At 36.9% G+C, this 17,991-nt stretch overlaps 2 protein-coding genes across 10 annotated transcripts in view; one reads left to right on the forward strand and one right to left on the reverse strand.

Moving 5' to 3' along the window:
• Positions 1 to 17,991, reverse strand: part of RUNX2 (RUNX family transcription factor 2) — a 322,924-nt gene that overhangs the window by 269,558 nt on the left and 35,375 nt on the right. The window lies entirely within an intron of this gene.
• SUPT3H (SPT3 homolog, SAGA and STAGA complex component) overlaps positions 2,891 to 17,991 on the forward strand; it is a 464,602-nt gene continuing 449,501 nt past the window's right edge. The window contains exons 1-2 of one of the 3 annotated variants that reach the window (XR_012496623.2): positions 2,891 to 3,178; positions 15,483 to 15,583. Coding sequence is in view for 2 of the 3 variants with exons in the window: in XM_074333030.2 (XP_074189131.1) it covers positions 15,483 to 15,583 (101 nt within the window). In the remaining variant the exon portion in view is untranslated. Of the gene's footprint in view, positions 3,182 to 15,482; positions 15,584 to 17,991 lie in introns of all 3 variants that reach the window. The other 2 variants (XM_074333030.2, XM_074333029.2) reach the window with 2 other exon arrangements.

A 17,991-nucleotide genomic window follows, 5' to 3' on the forward strand; every position in this document is an offset into this window, starting at 1 on the left:
GGTGTTTCGAAATGCATAGTATCAGTTGAACATCCAAGTTGGCCTAACGCCAAGAGCCCTGTATATTCATGTCATTTTTGTCAGCACAAATGTGAATGCTGAAATTCTTATGTACGATTTTAAGATCCTTCCTTTGATCATTCCTATTTTAAAGGAGCATAGACTATTTAGGGATGCACGGTTTTAGTTATTTGGTTTGATCACTTCATTTTACAGATATGAAAACTGAAGACAAATGATGAAGCGATTTACCCAGGTGCCACAGAACTCAGTCATCTTTTTGGTCAGAACAACTTATTCTAAAACTAAAGCTATGTACCTCTGAGATTCCAATTGAACAATAGTTCTTAATATCAGGAAATTAACTGAATACAGCAACAATGCAATATGCAATTCTAAACAATATGCGGTTTTATCCATGGTTACTACAAAAGCATTAGAAATCTAAAGCAAATATTTAAAAAAGGATAAAATAATTGATATATAGCAAAAGAAAAAAGCCTCCACGAGCATCCTAATAAGAGTCACGGATCACGAGTTAAAAATTTGAGGTCACCTGAAGTGAACTGTTTCCTGGGCATCCACATCAGAAGAAACCACCGTATCACAGAGATGGTTCCATATTAGGCATGACTTCTGCTATTCTTTGGAGAATTAGGGCTTCTTTTATTACCTAATCTAGCCATTTTTTTAAGATGCCAAGGGGCATTTTTACTTAGATATGTGCACTTTCTCTCCGCACTTGTCAATCTATATGAAGGTTATTACACCAGAGGAATATAAAAGTCTACAGTCATAATGATTATTTTTCCTTTAATGGCTTTGTTCAAGGGATGGACAATTTTTTGTGGTGTGATGAATTCACTAGGTCTTCTGATGTGTTTTCTCTGCCTGCTTTGGAAATCACGTATTTTTCTGAGAGGTGGTAGTTCTCAATGCCTTAATTTCAGCAACAGCTTCATTGCTTTAGCTGTGTTATAATCAACATACCCTAGTAGCCTTGATAGTTTGGGATATTTAATATTAATCTAATGGAGAATATTTTTGAATCTTTGGGTACAGCAGTGCTTGCAAACTACAAACAAAATTATGACTAAATCAAATTTTAAAAAATGGATTTTAGTAGATTCCAGGAGGTAAGAACATTAGCATAACTCATGTGACTTCAAAGCTAAGATTTCTGCCAACAGCACAATTCACAATTTCCTAAGAGTGAATTTTCGAGCTCCCTCTGCCAGATCCTTGTTTAACTCAGTTTCCTTTCTCCATGGCTCACTTTCATTAACTGCTGTTATGTGTGCTTATGTGTTGGTTAGACACCAGAAGCCTGAGAGTAATATCCGGGTTCTAGTCTGAAAAACTACATCAAATCTGGCCTCCATCTGGCGATGCAGGTAAAACTCCTGTCCAAGAACTACTATGGCAACATTAATTGAACATAATTTTAATTAAAACAATCTGCTTCGGGTTATATTTCCTAAGATGTAACAGTAATTTTGTCTCTTAATTTTCTCTTATTTTCTTGGTAATGTACTTGAAAGGGCTTTTCAACTATTGTGTAAAGCAGTCTTCCTTTGTAAGAAATTAGAACAATTCTTTCTCCACTGTTACTTTCCCTTATACTCTACTCTTTGCCCAGCATTGATTCTGATTTACACCCTATGGTGAGCTTTTACATCCTAAACATGTTGTTTTGGAACTTTAAGTATTTGGCAAATATTTAAGTATTGGGGAGATTAACATAATCTAAACATAAAATTACAGAAGACTCAACTACAACCACACAACTCGACACACAACTACAATCACAGGTGAAATAACCAAATAAATTGCTATTTTAAACAATGTAAGCAAATAGGAGGAAGGAAGGGATTATTTCAGAACATAAATATTTATAGGCAAGAAAATAACTGACGCAGTAGTGCCTAAAAAAGACCTGAAGGTTAGTAGTTGAATCTGTGTGAAACATTTTAATATTTGACGTTGTAAGTGTGGACGTAAGTATGGTTAATCCAGTTTTCTTCCCTAAGCAGTTAAAAGAATGTAAAAAATGTAAATAAAACTTCATACAATATTGTGAAAGCAATCAAAATCACTGTCTTACGACTGTATTAAAGAACTACATCTGTATCAATCAAATGTGAGAAAACAGGATTTACAGTTCAATAGTGGGGGTGCAAAACTTAAAAATAAGGAAGAACAGGCCAAAATCCTAAGGAAAAGTATAGGATCGTTCACAAAGTACCCTGAAGTAGAAAAAGTTTCAATAATAAAAACGTATTTAATGCCTGAGTTTGGTAACATGAGTATGGGGTTAAGTCCATTGCGGGCCATCGTTTCCCACCGCCTCTCTAATGACTCGGTGCAGGGCAGGGGGGGAGGGGCGGTTGCGGGCGCCGGCGCCCAGGGCTGGTGTTTCAGGGTCCCAGGAGGAGGTCCATGTCCACACCCCCACACTGAGGTCCTTGGGGGAAGCGGGTCTTCCCTAGCTCCGTTTCCCTTCACCATTCCGGAAAGCACAATCCGGCTAAGAGCCCGGTCCACCCTAATTCCTGAAGATAAACTTACACGGGCCAACCTCTGACCTGAAGTTGCAAACACACTTGCCGTGCCGCTCACGGAATCCCTCCAAAATCTGAGCCCTCTCAGCTCCATTCTTAAAGAATCCAAGCCTGGCCCTCGAACACCCTCTGATTCTCAGATCACCCCACGCCTCCCCCAGGAGCCCCCGTCGGGAAGCCCACCGCGTGGCTCAGCACAGCCCATCCCGGCCCCGCGTACGGCGCACTACGCCCGCGGGGAAACCACCGGCCGTGCGCTCCCCGACGCTCCACCCCCAGCGAGCGTGGCGGAAGTGGCTCGCTCGGGAAAGGAGACCGCGCGCCACCTGGCCGAGCGCGCATGCGCCAGCGCCCGCGCCGCTAGTGCTGGGGGCGTCTGGACCGCTCCCTGCGGGTCTCCGCAACACACGCCCCACAGAGAATCGGGCTCACGCCATCTAGCGCCCCCCATCGCCCCTCCGCTCCAGCCGAGCCACCTTTCCCCTTGCTACACTTTCAGCCCTCCCACCCCGCCCCTACCCAAGCGTATCCCGGGCCGCAGCGGCAGAAATCGCACCATCTCTACCCCCACATTCTCCACGCGGGACGCGCAGCCGTGCCTACAAGTGTTGGCAGAGGTTGTTGGTGGCGTGGGGGGCGGTGCGGGGGCGGGCGGGGGGAGAGGATGGGAATCGGGAGGGACGCCGCGCGACGAGTCCCGCGTCTCTGGGCCCAGGCCCCGCTTTGGACTCTGCCCGCGAGCGGCCGCGTAGAACTAACATTGGTGTTTGCACGGGACGGGTGCAGGGGGGACGGTAGAGAGAGGCACTGGCCCGGCGCAGCGCCCTGCTTCTCCCGCGGGGTGTGGAGTTGGGTCTTGACTCCTCCCCGCCGGCTGGTGGGCGTGGGGCGAGGGGAGCTGGGCAGGCGAGCAGCAGCGCGCGTTGCTGGGTGCGTTAAGTACCACCTTCCGTGTCATCTGGGTAGTGTTTGGGAGGAAGCGTCCTTACACAGGGAGATTGTTGCGTTGTGGGCAGGGTGGAAGAAGAGTTAGGTAGCGTTAGAAGTGTAGCATCCAGGAAGGGAAAAGATCGACCCTCGTCTCTGTGGGGTGAACCCACAGCTGTGACTCCTAGGGAAATTATTTAGCATGTCTTTGGCGGGGTGTTCTGGTCTGTCTAATGGGGATAGGGATAGTTTAGCTCAGGATTGTGAGGATTATATGAGGTAATATACATGAAATGCTCGGAACAGCGCCAGGCATTGGTCAGTTACATGTTAATTGTAGTTAACTTTCGTCTCCGTATTTGAAGAAATTCAGAATGACTGTGACCTTATTTTCTAAATCAAAAATCAGGACACTTGGGGTAACAAACGAAAGCGGATTTATAGGTACAATAGAATGTATTACTGATTCAGAGCAGATCCTGGACATGTGTTAATAGTGTGCACGTGGATAAATTAGCATAACTCCATGAGGCGGATAGATACTATAACTATTTTGTTACAAATGAGTGTACATTTATGTGGGAGGAGAGGACCTAGGGCTTTAGTACATGTGAGGGGCAGAACTTTGTAAGTGGAGTTAAGTTAGCTCTCCAAAGATTTACTTGAAGACCAAATTGAGGATGGAACTTGTAGAATTTCTGGTGGATGTTACAGAGAGGTTGGAGTTGACTGAATGTGAGGAAGAACTTCCTGACAGTACTTTGCAAAAATAGAATGCGCTTTATGATGCTATTGTAAGTTTCTTGTCTCTGGGAATATTCAAGCAAAGATCTAGAGCAACCTAGGTCTAGAGCATCACTGTCCAATGGAACTTTCTGCCGTAATGTGTGCTATCTAACATGGTATGCACTAGACACTTGAAATGTGGCTAGTGCGCTGAGAAACTTAATTTTTAATTTTACTTATTAACTTATTATCTTAAAAATCGATAGCCACGTGTGGCTAGTGGCTGCCATATTGGACAGCATAGGTCAAGAATTAAGACTTTGAGGCCCCTTCCACTTCTTGATTTGGTTGAGTTTTAAGTTCAAGAAGCCAATTCTTGGAACATTTATTGCCTTAGGGAATCATAATTATATTCAAATAATGCCTTTCATTAAGTTACTACAGTTCAAAGCATGGGTCTGTTAGTAGTTATTTACAGCTTGACAAATTAAAACAAAGCATTCTTTTGTCTCCAAGGTTATACAGCTAATGCCAGATTCATTTGGAGAGCCATAACAATACTAACTGGAGTTTCCTTTAATCATTCTGTGCTGTGTTGTGACCATGGGTTTCCTCTATCTTTTATCACTTTGGTTAGTTTTCAACGAAAACTTTTCAACTCTTTTATTCCTGAAGGTTTTTTTCCATTTGAAAGATTCTATTTTTTTTTAACTTTTGATCATCACACCATCTTAGTAGTTTTGTGGTTGTCTGTATTCAAAACTTTTGAAGAGATAAGTTAAAAATTTGGTGATGTTTTGCCAGATTACTTTCTTTGAAATATGTAGATGTTTCTTTTTCAAGCAAACGTTTATCACGTTAAGTTTGAAAATAAAACTTAAGAAAAACTTTCTAGCACTCTTAACTCTGGCCTCCTGTCTGTAAAATGGTGACTTTGGTCTCAAGGCTGAAGATAATTGTTAGATCTGGAACAAAACTTAAAGCTTATGAATTAAACACATACAGAGAATAACCCATAACATGCAAATAAAAATGGGTTGTTCTAAACATAGGGTGACTTACATCCCACATTTTCTGGGACAGTCATGGTTTAATAATTATTAATGGAGCTCCTTTCACTATCAAAAATGTCCCAGTTGAAACCACATAATAGTATGGTCACTATACTTTTAGGTTTGTTGAAATTTGTAATATATAATTTTAGGAGGATTAACCATATTGTAATCTTAGAAATGTACTTTTAAGTAGTAACGAAGTTATTGCTTATGTGCTGAAATAATAGATAAGATATCTGGAATAAGGCCAGCAAGTGACCTATTCATTTAAGCCACTGGTAATTCAAATAGTTTGCTTTCTTCTTATAATTGGATAGAAATCTTAGGCAGCTTGATTTTTGGTTCTCTCTAAAAAAAGGATCTTTTGGTGTAAGAGGCTGCAGAAAAAGTTAGGCCATGTCCATTAAATCAGAAGACTGAGTATTCTTGTTGAAAAGAACATTGGTTTTATTTTATGGTGAATAAAATAAAAAGTGAAATCAGATATAAATCTGCTTATTATGTATTAAAATGTTAAAGAAAGATTTTTTGTTTATCGTTCACTTATAGTAAGGAAAAATAATCCAGCCAAATGCATTATTATATTAATTGAATTTATACTCTATTGGATAACATTTTACTGAGAGTCAAACACCTGCTTTGAGTCCTCACTTTGCTGAGGGTTAGATGAGGTAACGCATGGGATGTGTTGGGGCAGTGAAGCACGTTAGGAATAAGTGTTCAGTATTACCTGCTTTGGTCTTAAGGTCATTGAATAATGGATCTGGAAGAGATATTAATATTGAGATGTATTGTGAATAGGTGCAAAGAGCACTTAAAACTATTTCCAAAAACCTAGGTTTAGCCCTTTCTGCCATATTCTTTCTTTGTGATATCAGTTAAGGTTTTTACTTTTTTGAGCCTCAATTTCATCAGCCAAATGGAATTAGTATCTAACGTCATTCCATCGCCTCCCAGGATTGTTGGAGGCCTTAGATGAGAATTACACAAATTCTTGTCTTGTTTTGCAAACATTTTTTATTATTTAATTGGTTTTGTTTCAACTTGCCTACCTCCCGCCTCCAGTGAAGACTGACCCAGAATCTGCAAAAATGGTTGTATATTTTAATTTGTGAAACAGCATAAAGTATAATAGACACCATTACCCAAAATTCTCTTTGATAGATAATACTTACGTCACAGTAATGGTGCTTTACTGATCTAGTTACAGTATATTCTCTACACAAAACAGCTCGGTACCACTGCTAAGAGAACCAACACGTCCATGCTTACTCAGTGTGTTCCATCCATTATGTTAAATGCTGTATCTTATTTATCCATCCAAACACGTCATTCCCACTTATTAGATGATACTGATGAGGCTCTTACTTTCTGGAACTGATCTGTCAGGTTTTTAAAATTTTTGCATTATATTACTGCATCTGATAACATCTAGCTGGTAGTTAATGGATATTGAATGTTAAATAAGGTAACATTATGAAAATGGCATGCTACCTGGCATAAAGTATGTAGTAGTTGCTGAAAAAGTGCTGTGTTCATTGAATTCAATAAGGCAGTAAGTTGAAATAAATATGAGTGTACTTTATAAATCATAAAATACTATACAAATACACATTATTTTAACATCTCGAAGTGTACCTTTGCTATTTTAAATGCCATAGAGGTTTGATGACTGAATCATGTATATTTTATTTTATTCATATTGATTCTGAATCTCTAAAAAACTACCTCTAATCATAACATTCTTCCTCTGAGAATATATGTTAATGATAATACCTTGTGATACGTTTTCGAGAAGCTTTACTTTTGTGTGGATGATGATTCTCCATCATCACCATCATCACCATCATCACCATCATGAACTGTGTGCGTTTCGTATGCCAGGCACTATCCTAAGTGCTGTATGTACATTACTTCATGTAACCTGTTAGAGGAGTAGTTTTAATTCCTACTTTAAAAAATGAGGGAACTGAGACCGGGAGGTGATGTGACTTGCCCAAGGTCACATGGTGTTAGAGCCTGTGTTTGAGCTCCAGAGCCCTGCTCTTTGCTGCTAAACTGAGTTGGCATAGGCCGCTATTGCACAACAAAGTTCACTATGACACACACATTGTGGAGGTCTTGTTTGTTAGTTATGATCAACTTTTATTTGTATGTTCCTTGTGGGACAGTAGAAAGAACTCTGGACCAGGTGTCAGGGGACCTCAGCTGTATCACTAAATAGTGATGTGTCCTTGGGCAGTTCAAGAAACCCCTCTGGACTTCAGTTTCCTCACCTGAAAAATGAGGGATTTGGATGAAATTAGTGATGTTCAAATTGTAGTTCTGCACCTCAGATGTCTTTGGTCCCCCTCCCGCCAATTTGCATTGTTACACTTTTGTCTATGATAGCTGTTTATCCATCTGCCTAAGATGAACTTTTAAGGAAAGAATTTCTAAACTTGCTTTTAAAGTCATCAGCCTCTAAGATAACAGTGACAAGTCCCCTAACTGCTATGTAACTTCTCAGTAATTCCACATTATTTGAGCGTGTTCAAGGAGATAGGCATCTTTTACAAATGGGGAAAAAAAAAAAAAAAAAAAAAAAGAAAAAAAGAAAACCAAGGCACTAAAATGGGAAAAGATTATTGGTGAATTTTTGTTAAAATATGTCTGTAGATGGACTGAATATTTCAGGTTATCGGCTACCTGAATCAAAGCTTGTTTTTTTTGTTAGATTTGTGACCTTCGCCCAGTATTTTTACAGTTAACTTCTTCATTGCTGGAGGGAAATACTTGCTTGATAGAGTGATTGTGGAAAAATGTGAGCTAACACAGGTTAAAGGTCCTTTATAAACTCTGCAGTGCTCATACAAATTCATCTATTTTTTACATGCTTACTTGGGAGTAAATCCGCCCCCCTTTTTTTGTCACATGAACCATATTTTTAACCACATTAGATTTTTTATTGAATTGTTTATATTTAGTGTAGGCAGCTCCTAAGGTTTAATATTTCTAAAATGTGAATCTAGATTGGAAGAGAATCTTGATGTTTAAGAGCTCTCCCTTTTTGACGTCCTTGTCAAATACACTTACCTCTTATTATTCGAAGTACAATTGATTGCAAAATTTTGCACTTATCTGAAAAGTTAGCCGTTAAGTCACTAAATTATGTAAAATTTTATGTAAAAACAACCGTGTTTCAATATTGGAAAAGCAAGCTTGCCATTTTGTCAGGGTTTGGATGTTACGTATTTCAGGGTGATCTGGTAGGCACATTTGCAGTGCACTTTAAGAATCATTTTGCAAAGAATGAAAATTGTTTTAAACTCAGTAGTTCCCTAAGAGAGTATTGGATATAAAAACACATGGAATAAAAGCCTACATGAATGTGAGACTACTGAAGGAGAATACAATGTAACTGCCTGTATCTCTGAAAAATCTGTCACCAGGCTCCTATGTCTATAGGTTAAAAAAAAATAATAATAATTGCTCATGTAGCCAACTAGGATATGTAAACACACAGTTCAATGTCTTTTTGTCTATTTATCTATTGGGAATTTTATAGTTTATGGGTGGTAGTCTTTTCAATTCAGATATATTTTTTGAGTGCCCCTTATGTGGTAGCCACTGTCTTTTTTATTACACCCCTCTGAGAAGACAGGCAGAAATTATTGACAGATGGAGAAACTGAGCTTGAGAGATTAGTTGATCCTTATTGCCAGGTTCTACTGTATTGATTGATTATCCTTATTCACAAAACCCTCTGACCATGACTTTTATTCAGTTGTCTGCCTTACAACACCTGTCACAAGCTTCTGCAGGATTTCATCTCTACTTGAATGTCTAACAGTTATCTCAAACTTAACATGGCCCAAACTAAATTCCTTTTTTTTTTCTCTTTTCCAGCCTTCCTGATCTCAGTAAATTGTACCACAGTTCAACTGGTTGCTCAGGCCCCAAACTTCAGGGTCATCCTTCACTGCTCTTCTCTCACACCCCATGTCTAATCCATCGGCAACATGTCTAATCCATCAGCACGGCGGCTCTGCCTTCAAAATATATTCCAGAAATCTGACCATTTCTCACAATCTCCACTGTTTCACTGCTTCAAGCCACCGTCATCTCTTGTCTATACAACTTCAGTAACTTTCTAACTGGTCTCCTTGCCTGTACCATTGCTTCCTTATAGTATATTCTCATAGCAGCTGGAGTTACCCTTTCAAAACCTAAAACATTTCAAGTCACTTTGGACTATGTTCAGATCTTATATTTAATGTCACCTCCTGGTTGAAATCAGCTTGTTTAGTTTTCATAGCATTTGTCACTTCTTCAAATTACATTATATGTTTTTCTCCTGCGTTATAATGTATCTCATTTTGTCTAGCTTAGTCTCTGGTTTATCCTTAACTGTTACAACAGTGTTTGGTCTGTAGTAAGTACCCAATAAATACTTAAAAATGAATAAGCCAAAGCACAGGTGGTGAATTGGCTTTAAATAAGAGGGTGGCTTTGTTGAATAAGAGGAGGGAATCAAGAGAAGACACACTGGCTTTGGTTGGGGAAGGTGAAGGGAGTTACTAAATAAAGGCTTTTTATTTTTCTGTGAAGTCATCTGCCAGTAGTTGCGGGAGAGATTATGGGGCAGAGATTTATTAATACACTAAAATAGTATGCACTAAAATATTTAATGTTCAACCAAAATAATTAGTAAACTAAAACAATTAGATGTCAGAGAAAGAATTCCTGATGGTTGTGTCTCTGGGAAGGCCTCTTGGTGATAGTTGAGGTCAGGCTTTTCTAGAGCACTGAGATTTGGAGAGGTGGAGAGGTAGCAGGTATTGGAAGCAGGAAGAACTGTAGAGTGAAGGTTCAAAAGAACTTGGGATGGTTCGGGAGATACCGAATGGAATGATTCGTTGATTTGACTGCGGTAGAAAAGGAGGCTGGAGAGGCCCAGTGAGACAAGTTTTGTCCTGGGGCAAAGAAGAGCCATTGGAGGCTTCTGAGTAGGGGAGTAGCAAGTGTTTAGAATGAGTACTCTGGAGGTAGTATACAGAATTAATTACAAAGATGGGACATGGGTTTAAAAGCTATTGCAGTAAAAGTATTGATTAAAGTGCTATTAGAAAGAAACAGATTGATTGAGAATTGCTTTTTTACAAGGAAAAAATGCCAGGACCAGACTGCCTACATATAGGCAGGGAAACAAAAAAAGTGCCTTGAAATTTTTGATCTTATGTGTCTGAAGACTCGTGTTACTCTTACATAACTGGGATGTTGAACAGGGAAGCAGGTGTGGTGAGGAAAATATATCGGGAAATAGTGTCAGATATTGCAGAGAAGTTTTTCTGTCTATGAGTATGAAGTCTTCGGTAATTGTATTAAACCTGTGGTTCTCTACTTATGTATGATACCTAATAATTTGTAATTTTTGGTCATTAGGTGTTCCTTATGAATATTCATAGCTTCATCCCCATATTCATTAGAATCACTCTGATTTGGGTTAGGAAGTACTTATTCCTGTTCTAGTAATTTTTAAGAAAAAGAATGGCTCAGTGAATGGTGAGGCAGAATATTTCTTTAGATCATATATTGCTGTTTATGATGCTTCGTAATTTTCAAAGTCAATTTTCATTTCAGCATTTGATTCATTTAACAGTAATCCAGTGAGATATGGACAGTTTGGATTTGCTGTTCACTTATCTTTTTTTTTTTTTTTTTTTCCAACTGCAGTTAAATTTGGCTTATTTTCGGATTGTAGCAAGTGTTAAATCTCAGTACAATTTTTCCATAATAATTGACTGGGTCCGATATTCCTCTTCTTGTCTCATAGTATCTTGTGCATTATCTCTAAATTCATTCCATTGGGTGTCTCTGTTAACTTCAGTGAGCTATAAATACTGAATGGCAGAGATGTGCTCTTCTTATCTTTCTTATGCTATTCAGTCATTTTTTTTCATTCACCCACCAATTACTGAACATCAGCCATGTCAGGCAGTATATTAAAATACTGAAATTACAGATAAAACAGTGTCCCTGTTTTTAAGCAGTGGGCAGTTTGAAGATGAGGAAATAGTTACACTACAGTGTGAGAAGGGCTATGATCGATGCACCCTATTTCTGAACTCGTTTGATGGGTGGTAGGTGAATACGAATGATTTTTTAGTTATGAAAATACTATCAGCAGCAGTTTCAGAAAGATTGCTATTGATTTCAGAACAATTATAAATTATGTGAATCATCTGTTGTTTGGATTATTCATGTTACTTCTCTTTTAGCAGATCATTGAGTGAACACTTGAGTATTATACCTTCCCAAGTCCACTTGAAATGGGGCGTATGTAAATATATTGGAATTACCATTGTGTTATCCCAAACACTAGGTATGGAAGTTTGTAATTTTCTGCATTTTAATTTATTTTTTGAATTCTCGGTGATCGAATGGTCATTTGCTATTATTTTTTACAGCAGGAGAAACTTAGACCATGATGTAACTTGAGTTTTGTGTTTTTTTTCCAACAAAAAACTGAAATGCAGTGTATAATAGTGCCAGCCTACCCATAATTGCTTCCTGCCTTTGGAGTTCTATGAAAATGTTCTGAACATAACTGTTTTCTGTTTATGTTATGTGGGATGTTTAGGTTATGAATGATTGGGATTGAGCCTCTGTAGATGCTCACAATCGATACATAGGGCTGCTGAATTAATTTTCCTCAGCAGTGATGTAGAAGAAATAATAAAGAAAATTCCACTGTCTTTTAATAAATGGGTAGACTGAAGGATTTCACAATCCAGATTTTGATGTTTTGAGGGTGCTGTAACAAGTAATACGTTTTTCAACTCTGAGGTATTTTTAGGTAAAGATGTTTCATGGTATTTCTTTCTTTGGTCATTTAGTAACCAAAAATATGAGCTATAAATAGAAACCCAGTACCGTGTCCATTATATTTTTGTGTAATTTGCATTTCTGATGTATAACTTTAGTTAAACATTTTTTTGTTGTTGCAGTATTTTCTGAGGAAAGGAGTATATCCTTAAATCCCATTATTTTAAATTAAAAGATGTCAGTTTTTCTACAGGATTTTACAGGTATGATATAGTATTGGCCATTGGCTTAATGATCAGGTTTAAATATAAGTATTAATCAGAGATGAACTTATTCCTTAGGTTCACATTTAAACTCTGGCATGTTGAAATAATCTAGGTCTCCATCTGCACATCTGAATTCATTTTGTAAAATATGGCAAACAGCTGCATTTCAATTGAAAGCTAAAACAACTGTAGGACATTAACCCATTGAGAAGATTACAGTAGGTTTTCAGTTCCATGTTAACTGTATTTATTAGAGAAAATTGACTTGAGTGCTTCTGCTTTTAACCGACATTTTTTTTAAATGTCTGGGAGAAAGGAAATAAAGCATTGGAATGATAGGACTTTGATGTGTAAAGAAGTTAATGTCTAAAGAAGTTAATTATCTAAATCATCAAACAAAATGTGGGTACGGGAAATAATTATTTTAAAGATTCTAATGAGCTATCAACTCATGTCAAGAAAAATGTTATTCACCTGTTTGATTTAAAAATTAAATAACTTGACTGTGAAAGGATGATCATGGTTATAATAAACTAGGTTTGGGACCTTTTACCTCTTACCAATAAATACTCTTGATGTGAAACATTTGCAGTAGGAGGACAACCGAAGAAAGCTGTGGTTTTAATATGAATTTACTTTCTGAAATGCCTCCTCTTCTGAGAGTGTTAAAGCAGGGTGACTGGATTCGCAGAAGGGAAAAGGGGCAGAGTGCTCCAGCAATGTCGCAGGACATTTGGCCACAGTCTAATCCCACAGAATGGCATGTTTTCAAATCTGACATGAATGAACTTAAATCATAACTGTTTTTGGAGGCTGGGGTTAATACGTAATCTTTGAGTTGCACGTTTTCTCCAGGATCTCATATCTCTGTCAGTCTTCTGTGGGGACAAGTGAAACATTTTCTGAAGTCCTTAAGAAAGCCAGGTCCCTTTTTTATCACTTTGTCCTGATTCTTCAGGACTGGTCCTAGAAATTCTTGGTTTCCTATCTATTTTTACCCCAATCTTGGACTGGTGATTGGATTTTTGTTTCAAGCTGAGTTCCAAATGGCGATGCTTCTCTTCCTGTATTATTTGTAGAAAATTACTTATTCCAAAAGTCTTTGTGAAAAAATAGGACAAATTTAGGCTTAAAGAAATGATGGCCGTTCACAGCATTGGCTTCTTTCTGTGTTTTCGAATTTTGGTTTTCAGGCTCAATTTGAAACTTTTCCTTTTGCTTCTCTGCTTTGCATCCTCTGGTGGTACTGGCCTGGCCATTAGGGCCCTTAGACTAGGCTAGAGCTTATGTTGGCAGATAGTTTGTCCTGCTTCAGAAGGATATCGGGATACTTTGATTTAGTGCCCCAGCCAATGGGCTCGTGTCTTAGATCTCTGTCCTGTTGCCTTCTCAGAAGCTTCATATATGACCTATCTTAGGCAGTGCTTTGTAGTAAAATTTTTTTCAGCCACCTTTCATGGGGCCCAGTCCTTCCATCCCAGCTCTTGGTAAATGGCCTTGGTTCCGGTTTCCTTTATCGATTTTAGCCAACATTTTCCACAGGAATGGTCAGATTAGAGGATGTGTTAAGAAAATAAATTTGGCAGCAATGTGGAGAATGAATTGAGATGGAAAGACAGAAGCTAGCTATAAATAGAGCTCATAGAGGGCCATTGCAGTAGGAAAAGAGGGAGGATGTAAGAACATAAAGTAGAATTTATTTGGTTTCCTGCAGATTGTAGGGTGCAGGAAGAGTCAAAGATAATGTCTGAGATTTTGAGCTGGGTCACTAGTAGCAGTGGTGGTGTGAGGAGTGAAGACAGAACTTATTTCATAAGGAAACTATTTGTTGAATTGCCTTTAGGTCTTTAGTGAAAATATTCAAGTCTCTTAAACTTTTGTGATTATGAAATAAGGGTAATCTAAATTTGTCACATAAAAGCTTTTAGTAGCAGATCAAGAAAGAATTCTTAAGATCTTTGTTTATAATAATTGCTAACATTGTGTGTTTAGAACTGTTCTGGCCATATTAGTTCATTTAGTTCTCACAACAACCTTAAGAGGGTGAAATGATCATTCCCATTTTACAGGTGAGGAAATTGAAGCACAGAGAAGTTAAATAATTTGCCCAAAGTGCTGGTAAAGTAGAAGAGCTGGGATTCAAACCTAAGCAGTCTGACTCCAGACTCCTTTTAATTAGTTTAAAGTTCTCTGTACTACTTTATTTTACCATTTGTTCTAAGTTTGTTAATTCTTCTTTAGACTCTGCAGTATATTTTTTTTTAAGGGAAGTTATATTATTGCAAAGTTTATATGATCATGAATAAATAGCTAACATTTACTCATATTGAGCACTTAATGTGTAATAATTGAGGCTTTTATCTATTTGCATTACTTCATTTTAATGTTATTTTTACTAATTATTGTTTATGGAACTGCCACATTCATTAAATACAATGGGATATATTAGAATGGACATCTCATTTTCCCATTATGCATCAGCTTAATTTTATTGGGGAAAAAAGTCACAGTTTAAAATGGATGAGTTACTTACCTGTAAGATTATATAAAGTATCTCAGTGCTTCTGATCTACTGATTGATTTTGTTTGTATTATTTGTATTGGAGGCTTTAGTTCAAATGGGAATTGGATTATGCTGTGGTTTTAGAATTTTCTACCTTACAGTTGTGCAACTCTTTCTTTAAATGAAATCTCACTTGGAACCCCAATATATAAAATTGAAAAAAATCAAGAGTTGTTCTGGATGGAACTGGCAAGCAATGTGCTTGGGGGCCAGTGGGAGCTCCCTGAAATATTGCTAGTGAGTCCTAGGGCTCTCTGGAACACATTTGAAAGCCACTGACTTCTATTAAAATATTTTAATAAGTATTTTTCTTCCATTATTACAAGATATGTACTGAAATGTTTTATCATTCAAGTGAGTAATTTTTTGGTATCTTACTTGACTAAGCAGTTTTTTTCCATCCTACTGTTTCATTTTAATGGAGAAAATTAAGTATGAACAAAATCAGATTTACACAAAACATCAGAAATTTAAAAATTTTTATGTATTTTGAAGTAATTTATAATTGCTTTTGTTTTCTATGCATTTATTTATGGTTAAATACATTTTGTAAGTGTTATTTCTCTTTTCTATTTAGATGAATACTACTGCAGCCAGCCCAATGTCTACTGCTACTTCAAGTAGTGGGAGAAGTGCAGGGAAGTCTGTAAGCTTTGCAGCAGAATTACAGAGTATGATGTGAGTATGTACCTGAGCATCTTACTGCTATGTTAAGTTTATTCATGTTTATAAAAGACAATAGAAATAACAAAATTTATAAACTTAACCAGGAAACTTGTACTTAAGTAAAAACGAAATTGATAGCATTTTAAATAGCCATATGCAGAAGGGGCAAAATTAATTAAAAATGCGACAATGGGACTAGAAAATGGGATTAGAAAAATAAGTATTGGTTCGTCTTTATAAAAGAAGGAATAATTATATAAACCTTTTTGCTCTAATTATTATCTGTGTTATGAATTGTTTTTTACTAGTTTAGTTTTAGAGTTAGAAAATTTGGATATTGATTATATTCTGGGATAGTTGAAATGTTTTCACAGAGAAGTTCTCAGTTTTTCTCAAATGTGACTATAATTCTATTAGTCTAATGTAACCTAGTTTTGAGTTTTGATAATATGTGAAATCCCTGTATTTCAGAACATTGAGAAAAAACTTAGGACATTTAAAAACACATTTATGCAGTTTTTGAGAAATTGCAGTCATTAAGATTTCTTTCCTAAGGCTCCTTTCAGCTTGATTTCAGGCTTCTTGCATTGAGTGAGACTGCATATCTTGATTTAATTAGTATATCTATTAGAAATACCTGTTGGCACATAGTTTGTTGGTTCATGAGATAATTATCTGCATGAAGGGAAAACACATTAAGGGTTCTTCTTTTCCTGTGGATGCATTATTCCTGATACACCTGACAATTTTAAAACAATGTTGTTTTTGAAGGTGTAAGTGTCTTCCTCTTGTGGGTGGGTATTGATACCTTCACAGTGGATTAACTCCACTGCAGATGTTTGTTGTTCAAAGGAAGAATGAGTTTGAGCACATGTCCAATGTTTGCTTAGTGAACATGCTTTAAACAACATTGGAAACATTTAGGTCATAGGTTCTCAAACTGTTTGGTCTCAAGATCCCTTTATACTCTTAATTATTGAAGACCTGGAACAGCCTTTTTGATGTGGGTTGTATCTACTAATATTTATTGCTTAGAGTTTAAAACTCAGAAAAAAAGTTATTTGTTAATCCATTTCAAAAAATAAACCTGTTATCTGTTAACATAAATAATACATCCCCTATAAAATAATTACACTCTAAAATCCAGAATTGAAACACATTTTGTAAGATAAGATGAAAATAAAATAAATGTATTAATTTAGGAGTTGTATGAGGTGAGTCTGTTTTAAATTATGGAAAATTTTAAGGGTTTATGCTTGTTTATACTTTTAGTGTATACACTTTTAGTTTTATTGAAGTTTTTTCATTGTTTAATAGCTTTATGTTAAGAATTTTTTATGTTGTATTATTTTAATTATGTTTAAAACATTAAACGTGTTTGAAGTTTATAGAAAAATGAGGAAATCCATTTTCCTGTAGAACCAGTTCACTGATTTACTTTGTTTTAAAACATTATATATACTATATATATTATAGAGCAAAGTATAATGAACCCCGTGCATCCATCATCTAGCTTTAACAATAACTGTGTTTGCTGGTCTTATTTAACCTTTTTCCCTACTCTCCACTTTTTTTTAACGCAGTGTTTTAAAGTAAATCCCAGACATCATTTTTTATATTTGGTGGTATTTATTACAGCAGTATATTTGTTGGTAGGTAAAAAATATTCTCCATAGCAGCGGTCAGCAAACTATGGCCATGGGCCCATGGACTGGCTGCCTGTTTTTGAAAATAAGGTTTTACTGGCCCACAGCCACACTCATTCGCTTATCCATTATCTACCTCTGCTTTCATGTTACATGGCAGAGCTGAGTATTTGTGACAGAGACCACATGGCCTGTAAAGCTGAAAATATTTACTATATGGCCCTTTACAGAAAAAGCTTGATGACCCCTGATCTGAAGAAACAGTTCTCTATACGAAGAAAACTATATTTCCTTTTGTCATTTATCCTTAGGAGAGGTACTACTTAGTGCATTTGATAGACTGCAGGCCACTTAAGAAAACTGAGAGAAAAATAAAATAAAAGCTAAATTCAGCACTTTCATATTAAATACTTTTGCAAACATCTTCCCAACTAATGTGCTTAAGCTGGATTCAGAATGCAGAAGTTATTGTTGGCCATAGCTTTGGAAGAAATGTACATTTTCCTTCTATTTCAGACCTCATAGAGAGGCCACTCCTAATAGTTACATTCATCATTTATAGTCTGAAGTTATTTTTTTCCCCTTATGAATTGCTTCATAGAGCAAAAGTGTAGGGCGAAAATTGGGGGAATACTTTTTAATTTACCAATATTTTCTATTGGTATAAGGTTTTCAGGCTTTTGTTATATAACATTACAATCAGTAAACATTTGATCCTTGCTTACGTGATTTCAAATGAGAAAGTGCAGACTTAAGTCTGTGTTTCTTTTGTGT

The sequence above is a fragment of the Rhinolophus sinicus genome, chromosome 2, assembly GCF_057876585.1.
Source record: "Rhinolophus sinicus isolate RSI-liver-muscle chromosome 2, RSI-T2T, whole genome shotgun sequence".
NCBI lineage: Eukaryota > Metazoa > Chordata > Mammalia > Chiroptera > Rhinolophidae > Rhinolophus > Rhinolophus sinicus.